Below are 15,869 nucleotides of genomic sequence, written 5' to 3' on the forward strand. Positions count from 1 at the left end.
GATGTGCAGCACAGGGATATCAATTCAATTGCCTGGATTTTGTGCAGTCTCAGGTAATTTCACCCCATTTGACCTCAAGTGGAAACACAAAATGGTACTAACTTCCCCTTTCTGGAGTTACCTTGCCAGTCTTGGTTTAAAGTAATAAGTATTGTTGTTTTCTTGCAGTGATATTCTCTTTGTCCTCCCTTGAGCTTCCTCAGTTTTGGGAAAAAGTGCAGCCTCTGAGCACGAGCCAGCAGTTGACATAATTTCCCTGTAGTCCTTAAGGTGGAACACCACCTGGCAGGAATGGGCAATGCCAGGAGAACAACTCAACCTGTCACTGTCACCAAACCCTCCTTCCCTCCTTCCCTGACTGTCCCAAGCCTGGATCTGAATAAAAGTCTCTTTTAAGCCCGACGATACGAGCTCAAATTTGTTCCAGATCACTGGGTATTCTGCAGCAGGGAAAAACAGCCATGCTCCTTCTTTGCTAGGAGGCCGGTCCAGGCCAATAAAATCCTAGAGACAAACTGCACAAGCCATGCTGGGATGAGCAGATTCAGGGCAATTTATACCTCCCTGTGCCAGCTGAAATGCTTTATACTTTTATGACTGTGAATCTCAATGGAAGCCTCTTACTTTCATGCAGCAATTTGAGAGGAACACTGAAGCATCAAAAGGAGGCGAATTAAATAGTTCTGTTCAAGTGGAGAACTTACAAACAAGCAGTTTATTTATAGAAAGCATCACAAGGAGATGCATGCCCTGCTTCAGAGGAATAATGTCTTCGAGCAAAGGAAAGACTGACATGATTGCTGGTCCTTTACACTGTGTTATTGCCTCTCTGAAACCCCAGACAGGAAAAACACTGACTCTTGGTGTTTGAAGTGGGTTGTCCATGCCCTTGTCCTGAAGAAGAAAAGCAGGGGTAGCACTCACAGTGAAATCCATGGAAGCTCTCCTGGGGTAAGTGGTTAATTGTGTCAGGACAAGCGCAGCAGCCGCCATGGCGAGAGCAGCACTTGCTTCTCCTGCCTGCTGGGGAGTTGCTGAATGGTGTTCATGCCTTTCACTAGAGCAGCAAAGAGATAAAAGCCACTCCAGATACTGGAGCACTGCCAGGTTCTCAGGACTCTCCAGAATTTTGAATCACAAAGCCGCTTTATCAGGTTCTTTTATCCCCCTTGTCTTTGCTGACACAGCAAGGATGAAACTGATGGCTCAAAAGCAACCTGGAGTAGAGCAGGGGAAGAGGAGACCCAGCGAAGCCCTCCCAAGGGCAAGGTCTCTCACCTCACCACAGGCCAAGGCACTCCAGCTGCCCAGCCCAGGCAAGCTGAGAGGAATTTGATTTTCAAGGTATTCAAGCCCTTTCAGAAAACCAGAGGGCTGGGCTGCTCCCAGGGATTTGGGAAGCATGTTTAGGTCATAGTCCTGTAACTGGGAGTAAGCACAGAGAGCAGGGAGAGTGGCAAGAGCCCCAGAGCATCACAAATGAGCTGCTCTGGTGGAGGGGGACTGGAGGCATCACACTGGAGCAGGACTGGCAGCACAGAGGATTGTCAGGAATAATGTGAAACTACACTTCTATATTTGTGAGAGCTAAAGACAAAGTAACACAGAAAATGTTTATCAGAGTCCAGAGTAAAAAAAAAAAAAAAAAAAAAAGAAAGCAGAGCAAACAAAAAACAGACTGAGAATGGAGAAAAAGCAAACAAATTGCAGACTCTACAAATTAGTCTTATGACAAGAGATCTGACATAAACAGTCTGAGTAGGTTCTTTATCAAGCTTAAAAATGGCACATGCACATTTTTCTTCTTGAGAATCAAACATACTGTAATTTCAAACCTTAATTCACCACTGTATTACTCCAGTTTTATCCTAAAACAAGTGAAAACAAGCTGCCCTTGATTATTTGCTGCAACTAGAGAGTCTGATTTGTTTCTTTTTCCCCTCTTCTCCCTCAGCCTCAGGAAATTCCATTGAAAAAGACTTTTAAAACAAATCCATGATTACCTGATACTGCCACAGAAGGAGCACTTGGCTCTCCATAGCCAAACTCGTTGACAGCCACCACCCGAAATTCGTAGGTGACTCCTTGTCTGAGCTTGTCCAGACCCACTGTGTAGGAGGTGGCGCTGCGAGGGATGTCCTTCACAAACATGTCCCAGAGTCCTTCATCTAGGAGAGCAGCAAGGAGAGGAATGGCATCAGCTGTGTGCCCTGGCACTCCCACCTGCTCAGTGAGAGAGGCTGTCACCAATGTCACCAATGCTGTGCTGGGGACACACTCACCTGGAGGCTGCCCTGTGGTGCACACAAATGTCAGAATGCCCTGCAAACCCCATCTGTGAATGCATTTATTCAGGATGGGAGCTTTTCATAGCCCAGATGGAAGAGGTCTCTAAAATCAGCAGCAGCACCCACAGAGGCCTGAGCTGGCTGGAGCAGCTGCCACTCCCTCCTGATTGGGTTAGGTCACCCACCAGCACATCTGGCATTTGACAGATCACATAAACCAAAGGCAACATTAATGAGTCCTCATCACAAAGGTTCTGCTTGCCTTTTACACTGCAAAATTTGCTTTGTTGTTGAAGCACTCAAGTGAGGCTTAGACTAATATAAGTCCTGGGAGGCTCAGTGGTGCCAGGGGACTGCTGTCACTGGAGTGCTGCTTGCTCCATGACAGCAACAGTGATGAGTCCTTCGCATGGCACAGAGCTGGTGCTGCACTCTGTGCTCTGCAGTTTCAAACAGAAATGAGCTTTGTTTATTTTTATGAAGCTGTTGAAATTGTTAGAAGCACAATGCCATTCTGATGGGAACATTTCAGTAGGGTAATCTTGGCTCTCCACAGCCATAATGACATTAATCCTGATTCACATCCTGACCAGGCACCATTCCCATTCCTGATCCACACCTGTAACCTCACATTCACTTGACTACAATGGAATGGACTTTCAACGAGATGGATGCTAGTACCAGCAGCAACAAAACCAACTATAATTTAAAATACCACTCAGAAATTTTGAGGGCAGGAATCAGACATTAATCTGACTGATTAATTTCCCAGTAAAAATTGGTGCCCAGCATTTCTGCTGAGAAAATGGAGTCTCTGTCTACACGTGGGGCCAAACCCTCAGCTCACCTACCCAGTGTAGCTCTCACAGACCTGACCTCACAAGCATCCCATTGGGCTTTTACTTTTAGCTATCAAAGCTGTTCCAACAATATCTATTTTTCTCTCCATGTCCCACAGCAGTGGGAATAGGATGATAACCTCTCCATAGACATGACTTCAGTGTGGGAGCTGCCTGCTTTGAAAGCCAGCCGTCTGCACTGCGTGGCTCAGCAGCAGCAGGACTTCTGTGGCTCGAGGTGTTATCAAGGTAACAATAAAGCAGGAGCCAGCACTGTTACCCTCTGTGACTCGTTCTGCTGCTGCAGTGTGAGGCAGGGATCTGTTCTCATTTGCTTTGCCTTTACCTGAGTGTAACCTAATTGGAGTCACTGCAGCGATTCCAGAATTGTGCTGGTGTAACAGCAAGATCTGGCCCTCAGCCTGCTCCTGTGCCACAGGGAATAGCAGCAAAGATGGATTGATTAACACTGCAGGTGCATTTCCATGGGAATGTTTTAGCTTTGGCACCAGTAAATATTGGCTGGGTGATTTGCACCGTGCTGCACGTCTGGTGACACACACAATGAGCAACAGCCCCAAACTACAGCTTTCCTGGTCATGAGGATTGGCAGTCTCAGCAGATGCAAAAAGCAGGCTGGATTGTTATTGTTCCAGCTGCATTTGAGAAACACCAAAAAACAATAAAAATAGGTAATTTTCCTGCCATGCTTAAAACTCGGACCAATACATTATTCACCAGCATGATCAGACTATAATGAAGTTATCATAATGTACCATTGTTATGTATTAGCTGGGTATTACAATGGCTGTAAAACAAGAGATAAAATATTGACTTCCCTTTTACAGGGCAATAGAAGCTGAGATTATTTTACCACATAAAGTTACAATGTAATAAAAAGAGGAGTTTGGGATTTAGTTTCTCTGAAGAGGGTGGAGTGAGGGATGCATTTTCAAAGTTGGATTGTTGCAGCCACCAATACTCAGAAGATGCATCTCACGACTACAAAATATTGCCATATTTGCTAGAATTGCCTAAGCTTTCATAAACACATTTGTAAACAGCAATAAGAGAATTTGAGCCTATTGTGAATTGTCTGAAAAGCAATTTGTTTGCATTCAAAGCCACTTAAATAGGGGAAGAAAAAGCAACAATAAAAGTGAATGTTCAGCACTCATTACAACAAACACAACTGTTCAGACACACACTTTCTCACTCATTCTCTCAAACCTATCAGGGTGCACAGTGCAGAAAACCCAGCAGACCAAGAAGCGTAAATTTAAGTGCTTTGTGAAGCAGTAAGTTGGGAAAACCACCCCTGAGACATCAGCATGGCATTTCCTCCTCTCTGTCCCCTTGGCTATGGGGGTGATGGTGTGGGGCAGCAAAGGAAGCTGGTGGATGTTTCTTCAGAGGTATTTGTGTCTCACAGGGACTCAGAGATGCTCTGGCTGGTGGCCACATAGTCACTGGCCCATCTCCCTTTCATTCACTGAAAGAATCTTTGTCAAAACTTTGGTTTTTTTTCCCTGGGGTGGGTCTGTCAGTGCTGAGTTAATGGTTGGACTCAATGATCCTGGAGGTCTTTTCCAACCTTAATGATTCTAAAATGGGACCCAGCTCATTATCCCTGGGGTTCCAGAGAGGTGCTGATGCAGCCACAGTGGACAGATGTCCTACATCTTCCCCACTGCTGACTCCTAAGCACAGCATAGCCTGTGGCTTCCCAAGCCCTGGCCAGCAAGATTTTTAATTCCAGAGCCTCAATTAATTTATCTTATATCCATCTAGAACATCCAGACCCCTCTTTGTGAACAATGATCACAATCAGATCTATCTGAACTAAAAAAAATATCCCTTTATTCCAGTACTGAACTTTTGAGATTAAATATTGAACACACACTTGTGACTTCCTTCAGTGCATCTCTCCCCCATCCTCAAAACCTCAAAACCAGGTATGCTCTAAATGTTAGAAGCTCAGCTGAAAGAGAATTCATTAGAAGGTCACCTGTGACAGCAAGGACTGGCCTTTCAGTTCAGTGGAAAATCATTAGTGCACCATACACAGCATTTTATGCTCAGTCTGGAGAGGAAAGGTGCTCATGCCATGGCTGGGACATCAGCTGGATATTAACTCTTAGAAACCACAGAGAAGAGCAAATTTGCAGCACTAAACAGGGCTCAGGTGCAGGGCTTAGAGGCACATCCCCAGGGAGGCTGCCTTTGCTTTTGCTTTTCAGTCACATCAGTCCCCATCTTCAGTCCCCACGGCCTTTCACTGGGCACTCAGCCTCTTAAGCATGTGATGGAAAAGCAAGCACTCCTCAAGAAAAGAAAGATTTTCCTTTGCTCCTTGTTTCTGTCAGTTTTCCCCAGCCCTGCCCCATCCTAACTCCTGCTGGTGGGAGATTTGCTCCTCACCTCCCAGCCTCGATGCCTCTGTCCCATCTGAGCTTGAAGTTCAGGCACGGGGAGAGGATCTCAGTGACAGGGGAAGGTGAAGCCACCTCTGCCCTAACGCCGTGTCCAACCCACACTGGAGAGGAGCTGCTCTGCTCCCGTGGGCCAGCCCAGCATCACAGGCCATTAATCAGGGTCTCCACACTAAATAAAGCTGTCACTCAGCAAGGGAGGCTCCCAGCTCCACTAAATCCAGCCACTGACAGCCCAAGACATGGAGAGCTGTCAGTTATTTGGGTTTTAAACACCAGCCATCCCCTCTCAGAGCAGGAGAGCTGCGCCATAAAGCTCCCTCCTAATTACACATTAGAAGGTTTATGAGGGGAGAAGCTGCTGAGAGTTAAGGCCCGGCTGAAAGCCACTGGTGTTCCTCCTACAGAGGACACAATTAAAACGTGGCTGTGTTTGTCAGAGGCAAAGGGCTGGGTTATCATGCAAAGCAGTGGAAGGACAAGAATGGGAAGTGAAGGCTGACAAACTGTCAGCCCCGGTGTGTCGCTCGGCAGCAGAAGCGAAAAAGGCCCCATGGCAGATGCTGGGGATGCAGCTGCACCCTTCACTTTGAATTTACTGACTTCTGCTGGTTCGTGGCCATGTTTGACACTGTGCTCCCCCATTTGGTTAAAAATAAATAGAAAAGGAAGAAAACAGAAAAACACTACTCAAGACACCAGAAAGGAAACTGAAGTGAGAGCTGCCCTCAGGGCGTGGGAAGCAGAACCCAGCATTTATGAGGTAGACAATTCCCGCTCCAAGTAGATGGGTTCTTTCCCTACATGGCTGTTGCCTTCTTGGAACTCATCATCTTGAAAGCTGGAGAGGGACTTTTTACAAGGGCATGGAGTGACAGGACAAAGGGGAATGGCTTCAAACTGCCAGAGGACAGGGATAGATGGGATATCAGGGAGAAATGCCTCCCTGTGAGGATGGGGAGGCCCTGGTACAGGTTGTCCAGGGAAGCTGTGGCTGCCCCATCCCATGAAAGTGTCCAAGGCCAGGTTGGATGTGGCTTGGAGCAACCAGGTCTAATAGCAAGTGTCCCTGCTCGTGGCAGGGGGATGGAACTGGCTGATCTTTAAGGTGCCTTCCCATCCAGACCATTCCATTTAGGTGCAATTCTCTTCCAGTTGCCTGACATCATCCCCTGCTTGGCAAAAGCACACAAAGTCCAAAATTGTGGTGGGGAGAGGAAGCAGAAAAGGAAATCTCCCTCTACTTGTCCTGGGTCAGGGAGGCTCTTTCTGAGGTGACAGAAGCCAGGAAGATGTGTCACTTATGGATGTGGTTTAGTGGGGGACGTGGCAGAGTTTGGTTTGTGGTTGGACTTGATGACCTTGAGGGTCTTTTCCAATCTAAATGGTTCTGTGAGGCAGATGGACCCGACATCTACACAGCTGCTCTGCACAGGCTGATCCATGGCTGGAGGTCTCATGGGGCAGCTCCACATCCAGGGGCACTCCTGGCCTGTGGGTGCCCAGGGTGTTTCACAAACACCTCCCTTGCAGACGGGGGTCCCTGGGAAGGCAGCTCTGGGTGAGACTGCTGGGAATGCACAGGCCACATGCCCACCACTAAAGCACAGTGACAGAACCTTTGGGTGGGACCTGGAGCTGGGAAAAGAGGGGTGAAGCCAGCTTCTCCATTCCTCCCAGCAGCACTGGCAACCTTAACATCACTGTGCCATTTGTCTTTTGCTCTGTATATTAAAGCTGAGGGCACAATCTATTCCCCATTCCTCAGCCAGCCCAGCTGATGTCTGGGGAGCACTTACAGTGGCAGAGACAGAGCCTGCTTAATTGCATTTCTTGTAATGCACAGGGAGCTAAACTGGAATCCATTTCTCTAAGGACAGAGAAGTTGAAGGAAAAGAAAAACTCTTCTGTTTCTGTAATGTCTTCCTCTAGCACAGATCACTCCGGAAAAAAATATTGGCTTGCCTGCTTCATCCCTGTGTGTGAGTGTACTCAAAATGCAGAGGAGGTACTGAGCCTGGTCACCTTCCATAAAGCCAGCAGAGAAACAGGGAAATCAAATGAGCAGTCTCAGCTGCCTGCTGCCACCATTGCTAAACCCAGCAGGGCAGAGGAGCCCTGGGAGACACAGCAGGGCTCCGAAAAATTCAAAGGGAAGTGACAAAAAGGAGTAGGGTTTGCCATTTCTGACATAAAGCCATCCTCCCACTCTGATGGAAGAGTCTTGGCAGGGAGCTACAGCAGGGAAAATGAGATGATACAGCATTTAACGTTTGGGGTAATGAGGCCTATAACAGATGACACTTGAGATGTGAAACACTAAGGTAGTGGTATTGCATTTAAATATTGGCAACAAGCTAAAGCTTTTCATCTGTCTGCTCAACGCCCCCTTTTTGACCCCAGAAGGATAAATATCTTTTCCTTTCTTCATTTTATGTGAAGAGCACAAGTCATCTGCTCTTCTCTTGGAACAACTCCTCCTTAAAAACAAAGGTTGCTCCAAGCCGCACTCTACTGCCTGTATAAATTAACATGCAAAAGCAAATTCTTACAATGATATTAAAACAGGAGCTGCTCTGAATGACCAGCCCTGAGAGGAAGAATTAGTTCCCTGCTTTTGTTAAGCTCGTAATTCAGATTTCAGACTCTTCTGTGCAGAGATGAGGAAGAAAAGCAGCACAGAGAGGAAGCTGAGGCTTGGGTGGAATAAGCAAATCCTCCAATTAGTCTGTCTCCTCTCCTGGATCACATTTCACGCTTCCCACAGCTGCAACCAGAACCAAGGATGAGAATCCAGCATACAAATGCCTAGTTCATTTGCTACAGCAGCATGAATAGGATTAAAATAATCTGAAGAGGAATTAAATGCCTCAACAGTCAGGTTGCAAGAGCAGGAGAATAAGACCTCTTGTGTGCATTTCCAGGATCAGTGGAGTGGGGCCAGCAGAAGTGACCCAGGGTTAATGCAGCTCAGACCTGCCTTGGAGGGACTATTTTCTTCCTACTCAAAAGGAGTGGGCCCCAAATCCTACACCCTTAGCCATGAGCTGTGAAATGTTTGTTCACATCCAATGGGGAGTCGAGGGGATGATTTCCCAATGTCACTACTTGCATGAGCTGGATTTCCAACTTGCAGACAATCTATAAGTTTGGGCTGCAGGTCTCCCCCTGAAATACTCTGACTCACAGAAAACCTGTCCGGGGGAAATGTAAGCTGGTAAGTGATTTTAAATGAACAGGTTTGATTTAACTTGCTAAGAATGCTGTCCAAATAAGAAAATATTTTCTACCTCTGACGAAATAAGGACAGAACTCAAAAAGCTGATGTAGGTGAAATAGAAGCACAGGAGTGTCGTGCCTCTAATTGAAAGCAAATTTGATCACTCTGGGAAACCCCAGTGCTTTGAGAAGGTACGTATCTCCCTTGCTTTTATTTTGAAAGCAATTGTCAAGTTAAATGACAGAAATAAGAAATAATTTTTAGGATCAGAGCAGAGCCTCAAAACAGAGCAAATTCTATCAGATGTAGGTATGGAAATCTGCATCTTCAGAGATGACCTCAATAATTTTCTTACTGGTCTGGTTAAATGTAATTAAAATCATTGGTTTTAAATGCAACCTCACATTCAAGACACAAACAAACTTCTCTGTAATCAAAAGATAAGCATTCATTTAATCAATATATAATCAAGCAATGTGCAAGCACCTAGAAGTGAAAAAGAAAGAGCCAGTAGGCAAGATGGTTATGTCAAGTATAGATCATGTCTAATTTCCTTCTGTGACAGAGTAGCAGACCTTGTCAATAGAGGAGAAAGAGCAGACATCATATATCCTGACCTCAGCAAAGCTTTTGACTTGGTGACCTTCAAACACGGCCTGTGTGGAACAAGGAGCTGGTGGAGGTATCACCAGCTGGAAACTGCACCCAGAGAGAGGTTATCAACATCCCTGTCAGAGTGGAGGGAAGTTATCAAGGGAGATCACACAGAGGCCTGGCAGCATCACTGGCTTTCCTCAATGACTTAGTTCCCAGGAAATCTGTGCTTTTTGAATTTGCAAGGAGTACCAAGCTGCAATCAGGCTGGAGCACACACTGACTTTTAAAATTACCTTGTCCAAGTGGGGGAACATTCTGGAAAAAGAGCAGAGAACAGCTTCACTGAGATGCAAATCCCAAAAGCAAAGGAGCTCTGGGGAAAGCACCAAGAACAACTGTGGTGATGGGGGATTCCTTCCCCCTGTTCTGCAGTGCTCTCCCTGCAGAACAAATGGGGGAAGAAATGTGTATGTGCTGCTGAAGCCCTGGCCCTATTATTAACATTAAAACAGTAATTAGCTGCTGTGCTCTGCTGCAGAAGGAGACAGATTTCTATCTGTGGTCCTCAAAATACAGCTAGCAAATACTTATTAGTCCTTGCTCCTGAAAGATGCTGTAAGCATTTAAATGAGTTTTAATTATTAACTATATTAGTTCATCTGTTGGATGATTTTCCAGTGATGTAGCACAGTGAAAGCTAGAGCAGTCGGGGTAATTTTCTGTGACTACTCCTAAAGAGGAGAAAATATGCTAAACTGCATAATAAACCAGTAACATCTTAATACTGGCTGGAAACACATCCTCTCACAAAATCCCATTCTCTTACTGGGATGACAAACAACCAACCTCTCCACTTAGCAGGGGCTGAAGGAAGGGAACTGATGACATCAAACCCCTGCATTTCCTGGGGCTTACCTGAGGGTCGTGCCTCTATAATGTAGCCAGTTGTGGGTTTTTCTCCTGAATCTCCTTCAGTCCATTGCAGTGTCAGCCCAGAAGAAGATTTTGTCACCAGGATTTCCTGAGGGGAGCCAGGAGACCCTGAAGGAGGAAAAGAGAGCAGCAAATCAAGCTGGCATTAAACTGCAGTATGAATTGCTTCTGCTGAAAGAGGGGGAAAATTATCTTGCAGTGTTGGTCAACAAATATGCAATGTAAACCAGCTCTATGGGCTACTGACCTGATTTTCTCACTAGCTGCAGTACCAGAAGTGACATATCAATGGGTTTTACAGGTCATAGGATCATAGAATATTCTGAGTTGGAAGGGACCCACTAGGATCATCAAAGTGGCTCTATAGGGATTAACCCCAAGAATAAGGGGGGGTTTACACCTTCTGTGTTAAGAAGGCAAGAGAAAAAGGACTCTCATTTTACCCATTGCTGCTGCTATTTCTCATTTCAGAGGTGAAACCAGCCTGTGAGGTTCATGGAGAGATTCATGAGACAGGCACTGCCCACTGGCTTGGGAAAATGCCATGGCCACGTTAGAAAGGATTCCTTATCTACGCTTGGTCTGTGGTGTGGTGTGAGAGTTAGACTGGAAGTGGGAAACAAACAGAGCTGTGGCCACTGCACCGATGCTCTGTGACTTATCTGACAGGTTGGTATCATTGGAGGGCATTTATCTTGTTAGATTATTTGTTTATCAAAGTCACTGATCAAATAAGAGAACCAGCTCTGGGTACAGGCACCGAACTAAGCAGGGAATGCTGCCCTAAAGCTGCTCTTGACACAGCAGGAAATCCACAGATCTCTCCCTCTGCATAAGCCAACGTGTCAGGAAAGAACAATTGTCAATTCTCTCTGGTTTTGCATCCAGGAACCTCTGCTGGTTTCAGCAGCTACTCCAGTTCTGCCTCCCACTACAGAGCAGTACAGTCAGAATTATGCACTGTGCTGTCAGACTGCAGCTTGGAAATCCATGGCTGGCCTGTTTGCATTATGATTTATTTACAGTGTTTTGTTTATTCACATGAAACTTCTAGGTTCCAGGAAAAAAGGAAACATGTTTTTCATGGCAGTTGTGAAATGCACTGAATCACGTCCCGTGACTCAGCTTCTCCTTGGAGCTGGAAATTCACATGAAGCCCTGAGTGCGCCATTCCCTGCTGGTGCCCTGTGTTTGTAGAAGTGATCTGTGACTTGTGATTTGTTTTTATAGCCCCCCTCACCTTCTGCTGGCCCAGCTGTGATGTTGGCTTGCAGTTCTGGTCCGTAGGTGATGGTTCGGGCTTGCACTCGGAATAAATAGGTCACGCCCTTGGTGAGATCCCGCACCTTCAGCCAGCGCTGCCAGTTCCCCTTGATGTCCACAGTCACCACCTTGCTCACCCCTGCAACAGCCACACAGGTAAAAAAAAATAAGAGGGAGTTTCAATGAAAAAATAGAAATCAAGTGGAGCTTATTACATCTAGATGGTAAGTAAAATCATCTAACAGTTTGCTAAGGAAGTATTTCTTACAATTAGCAGGAGTTTAAGTAGTGATAATAGGCAATTTTCAGCACTGATAAGTATAATTAGAGTTTAAGCTTGATAAGTGGGTACTGACAAGGAAAAAACCTTACAACACATCTGGGAAATTACCAAGAGACTACATGTAACCTCAGTAATTATTCTGGGAAGAAAGGAGGAGGTAAACGAAGAGGAGTGCACATTCCAGATTGCTTCCCAGGCAAGCATTTCTCTGTTGCTGCTTCCCCAAATAACCTCCAACATGGTCTGGAGGAGGAACAAGGGCCAGGTGTGCTCCATTCATCTCATCCTGCCATATCCACCATCCCCATGTGGATGCAGAGTGAAGGATGTGCAGCTCACCAGGACCTGGGGGCTCCAAATGCCATGGCAACAGGGGATGCAACCAAAGCACTGTGAGCTTAAACAAGGCTGGAGCTGTGACTTGTGTTTCACTCTTCTCACTCTCTCAGAACTTTTCTTACAGGGATCAGTTAAAATCACTTGTTCCCTTCACCAAGGTTCATAGCCAGTTTCACCTTTAGGCTCTCAATGCTGCACAAAGGACAGAGGGGCAATGACTGGTTTGAAAACAAAAAAATCTGGCTTTCACTGATATTTTCCAGAAGTAAGCCAATGGAAAGGATGTGATTTATAAAAGATTTTACGGAATAAAAATTTCAAATTTAGAGAGTCTTTCTGGTGGTTTTTTTGGGTCTGTATATGTACATGACATATTTCAAGCCAAGAAGGTAACATCGGAAGTAGGAGTTTTTCCTACTAGAAATGGCTGCTCACTAGTTTATCTTTCCAAAAAATGCAGAAGGAAGAGGTTTTCAATCCAGATGCTAATTTTATGCAAATCAAGATGATACTTTCAGTTTTAATCACTTAAATAAAGAGTAATGCCCAAGCAATTTCTGTTCAAAGTTTTCTTCCAGATACAATTTATAACTCAGGGAATCTTTCCTTGGCTAACAAGGCTGCAGTAAAAGTTCTCCCTCCTTCCACAGGTGAACTATTTCATTTCTCTGACACAAATCAGGAGGCATTTGTCATTTTCAAGCTGTGTTCCAAAAAGAAAAAAAAAAAAAAAACCAAACCAAAAAACTGTTGAAAAAGGCTCTGGGGCAATCTTGTTGTCTATTATTGTGTAAAACATAACAGTGTAAAGCTTAAACAATAAAAGGTCAAGCAGGAATAAGACTGTGCTAAAGAACAGATTGCTGCTGGAAAGCTTGGGAAAATGGGCAGGTGAGTGGTGGCTGTGAGTGGGAAGGCAAAAGGTGTCACCATGGGAGGATGCGCAGCCAAAAATCAAGAATGGGTGGAAAGTCAAAATATGAATGAGAAAAGCTTCGAAAGAGGGTCCAGCCCATCCAGGTGGGTGCACTGCAATGCTCACGTGGAGGAATTTGGGTTCTGGTCCCATATGGGCCATTTACTTCAGCTGGACTTGATGATCCATGTGGGTCCCTCCCAACTTGGAATATTTGTGAATCTGTGAAAATGACAGCATCAAGGAAGGGATTCTATTCTTTTCCATGGCAGGAGAATAAATATGTTGGCTGAAAGAAAAATGTTGGCACAAGAGCACATGGTGGGTAAAGACTGGAAAATAAATTTGGGCAAATATTTTGCATTTGAGGAAGAGCCTTCCACAACCTTCCTGCTCACATCAGAAATCCTCCAGAGGGGAAGGAGAGACAAGCTGGAGTCAGGGGCAGCACAGACAGAGGTGGGGAAGAGAGGAAAAGGCTACAAAGGTTCTGAAGGATGTTAAGTCAAATACATGCACAGAAAACATGATCTGACACTTGAATATTTTTAGGGGGGAAAAATGTATTCTTGAACGTTGTGTAGGAATGAAGAAAAGGGAGGAAATGCCCGACCAGCCTGAACCTCCTGCATACCCTGTGCACATTTCTTGGTCAGAATTAGAAATGCTTCCTGTATTAGCTCTTTGTGCTCAGACCTGCCAGCCATAAAGGCTGACAGTGCTTTTATTCTGGTGTTTTCAATCCTGTGTTTAACTTTCTCTGTGCATGAGACATGGATATTCAGACAATATAGATCATTATTCCTTACAGGAGAAGCAAATACAAGTGATTGATATCCTTATTTCTTTGGAAAAGAGTTTAAAATGGATTGGCAATGGCTGAAATTACTCTCCCTGCTGTCATGCTGCCAAAGCTGGACATCCTATTGAACTATTGGCAATCTACCAGGAATATAAAAATATTAATAAGCCCATCCACAAACTATGTCATCTTTTCTAATTCACCTTTGGAATGAATTTACATTTGTTTTCAGAGAAACTGCCAAATCCTTCTCTGTTGCTTTTCTGGCAAATTAATGAAATGTTTGTGGCCTGCACATTGTTGTGGTTTAACTGAACTCTGGGTTAAAAATGCTGCCTGAAAACTCCGTGTGAAGAGACACAACCACATCTCTGTCCTGTTATCCTGCCTGTCACAGCAGAGGTGCTGCCAGTGATGACCGGCACATTTGATGCCTGGGCAGTCTCTGTGATAACAGAAGTGACACATGATGTGATAAGCAACACAAATGTGCCTGACAACTATTCTGGGATGGAGCCTACTCAGCAGTTTCAAAGGCAAAGCGTGGAGACAATCAGGCACTCCCAGGCTGAGCTTCCTCTTCGCCCAGACCAGGTAATGAAGGCTGTAAAATGACTTTTCAAATCACACAGACTATAGTTTGTGCAAGAAAATGAGAGAAGACAAGACAAAAGCTATATTCCACAATATTATGGCTCACTGAAGCATTTTGGCAAAAGTGGAATTGTTTTATTTATCCTTTGCCACCTGGCTTCTCTTAGAAAATGGCAGAGAGCAAGTAGGAAATTGGGCAGAGATGAAAGGTGCTACAGCACCATTGTGTCATTTCCCATGAATATGTATGATCAGAGAGCTTTCTTACCCTGGACAGGAGCCAGAGGCTCGTAGACAACTCGATAACCCTGCAGGACTCCATTTGCTGCTGTTGGCTCGCCCCAAGACACGTTGAGGGTTGTGCAGGTGATTTCAGAGAAGGCCAGGAAGCTGGGAGCACTGGGTGCTGAAAGGATTGCACACAGATTGAATTGCAGCAGCAGCACTCAATCTAATATACATATATATTATAAAACATTGCTTTATTTGCCCAGCCTAAATCTAAAGGAAACAAGCTGAGAATGGGATTTGTCAGTTGTATCCAAATGTCTTGTAATCAGTCACAAACACAGCCTGTCCTAAAAATACAGTCAGTCAGCTGCAAAACTGAACCTCCAGAGCAAACAAGGAGAGAGGGCATGGAAGAGAAGGACTCTCAGAAGGGTGCAATGGGAGCCATCTCCTCTTCACAGCCACCACCAAGGGCATTGCCTTCACCCTGTGCCACAGCACTGCCAGCACATCCAGCACAGGGACTGCTCAGCCTGACTGGGAGGCTGCTGATCCAGCTTAAAAAAAAAAAAAATAAGGAGGAATTCTAAAAACCATGCTAATTGTTTCACAGGACCATCAGGGCAACTTCCAGGCTCTGGGGATGAACTCCTGATTTCCAGGTGTGGCAGCAGACACCAGAAACAAAGCCAGACTGTTTCCTTCTGGACCAGCTTAGTTTAGGGACTCCGTTTGCATTTCAGCTCTATCAGTCCCTTTCCTCACACTCCACTTATTTTATACTTTTTTTTTCCCCCACTTTCAAGACTTCTGAGTTCAGACCAGAGCAATCCAGGTCAGTTTCTATCTATGATGAACTCTTCCCAGTACGGAAGGATAGGAATAGTGAGGCCAATGCCACAAGCAAGCCTTCACCTTAAGTAATGAAAACAACTAATTACAAAAGGCTGTCACACCACACCACGTCCAAGAAAAGGACCAGCTAGCATGGCAGAGCTCAGAAAATGCAAAAGGCTTAAGTCAGTTAACTCAGAGGTCCAAATCAAATCACTAACTACCCTCTCTTAATCAACCTCATCATAGCCCTCTCCTATGCCCTCCCAATCTTAATTGCAGTAGCCTTCCTCACACT

At 45.2% G+C, this 15,869-nt stretch overlaps 1 protein-coding gene across 3 annotated transcripts in view; it reads right to left on the reverse strand.

Annotated features, from left to right (window-relative positions):
• SDK1 (sidekick cell adhesion molecule 1) overlaps positions 1-15,869 on the reverse strand; it is a 389,575-nt gene that overhangs the window by 16,051 nt on the left and 357,655 nt on the right. For all 3 annotated transcript variants that reach the window (XM_077186853.1, XM_077186854.1, XM_054643643.2), the window contains 4 exons: positions 14,775-14,912; positions 11,550-11,711; positions 10,292-10,417; positions 2,004-2,168 (listed from right to left, as the gene is read on the reverse strand). In XM_077186853.1, the coding sequence (XP_077042968.1) occupies positions 2,004-2,168; positions 10,292-10,417; positions 11,550-11,711; positions 14,775-14,912 (591 nt within the window). The remainder of the gene's footprint in view (positions 1-2,003; positions 2,169-10,291; positions 10,418-11,549; positions 11,712-14,774; positions 14,913-15,869) is intronic.

Source organism: Agelaius phoeniceus, chromosome 16 (genome assembly GCF_051311805.1).
Source record: "Agelaius phoeniceus isolate bAgePho1 chromosome 16, bAgePho1.hap1, whole genome shotgun sequence".
Taxonomy (NCBI): Eukaryota; Metazoa; Chordata; class Aves; order Passeriformes; family Icteridae; genus Agelaius; species Agelaius phoeniceus.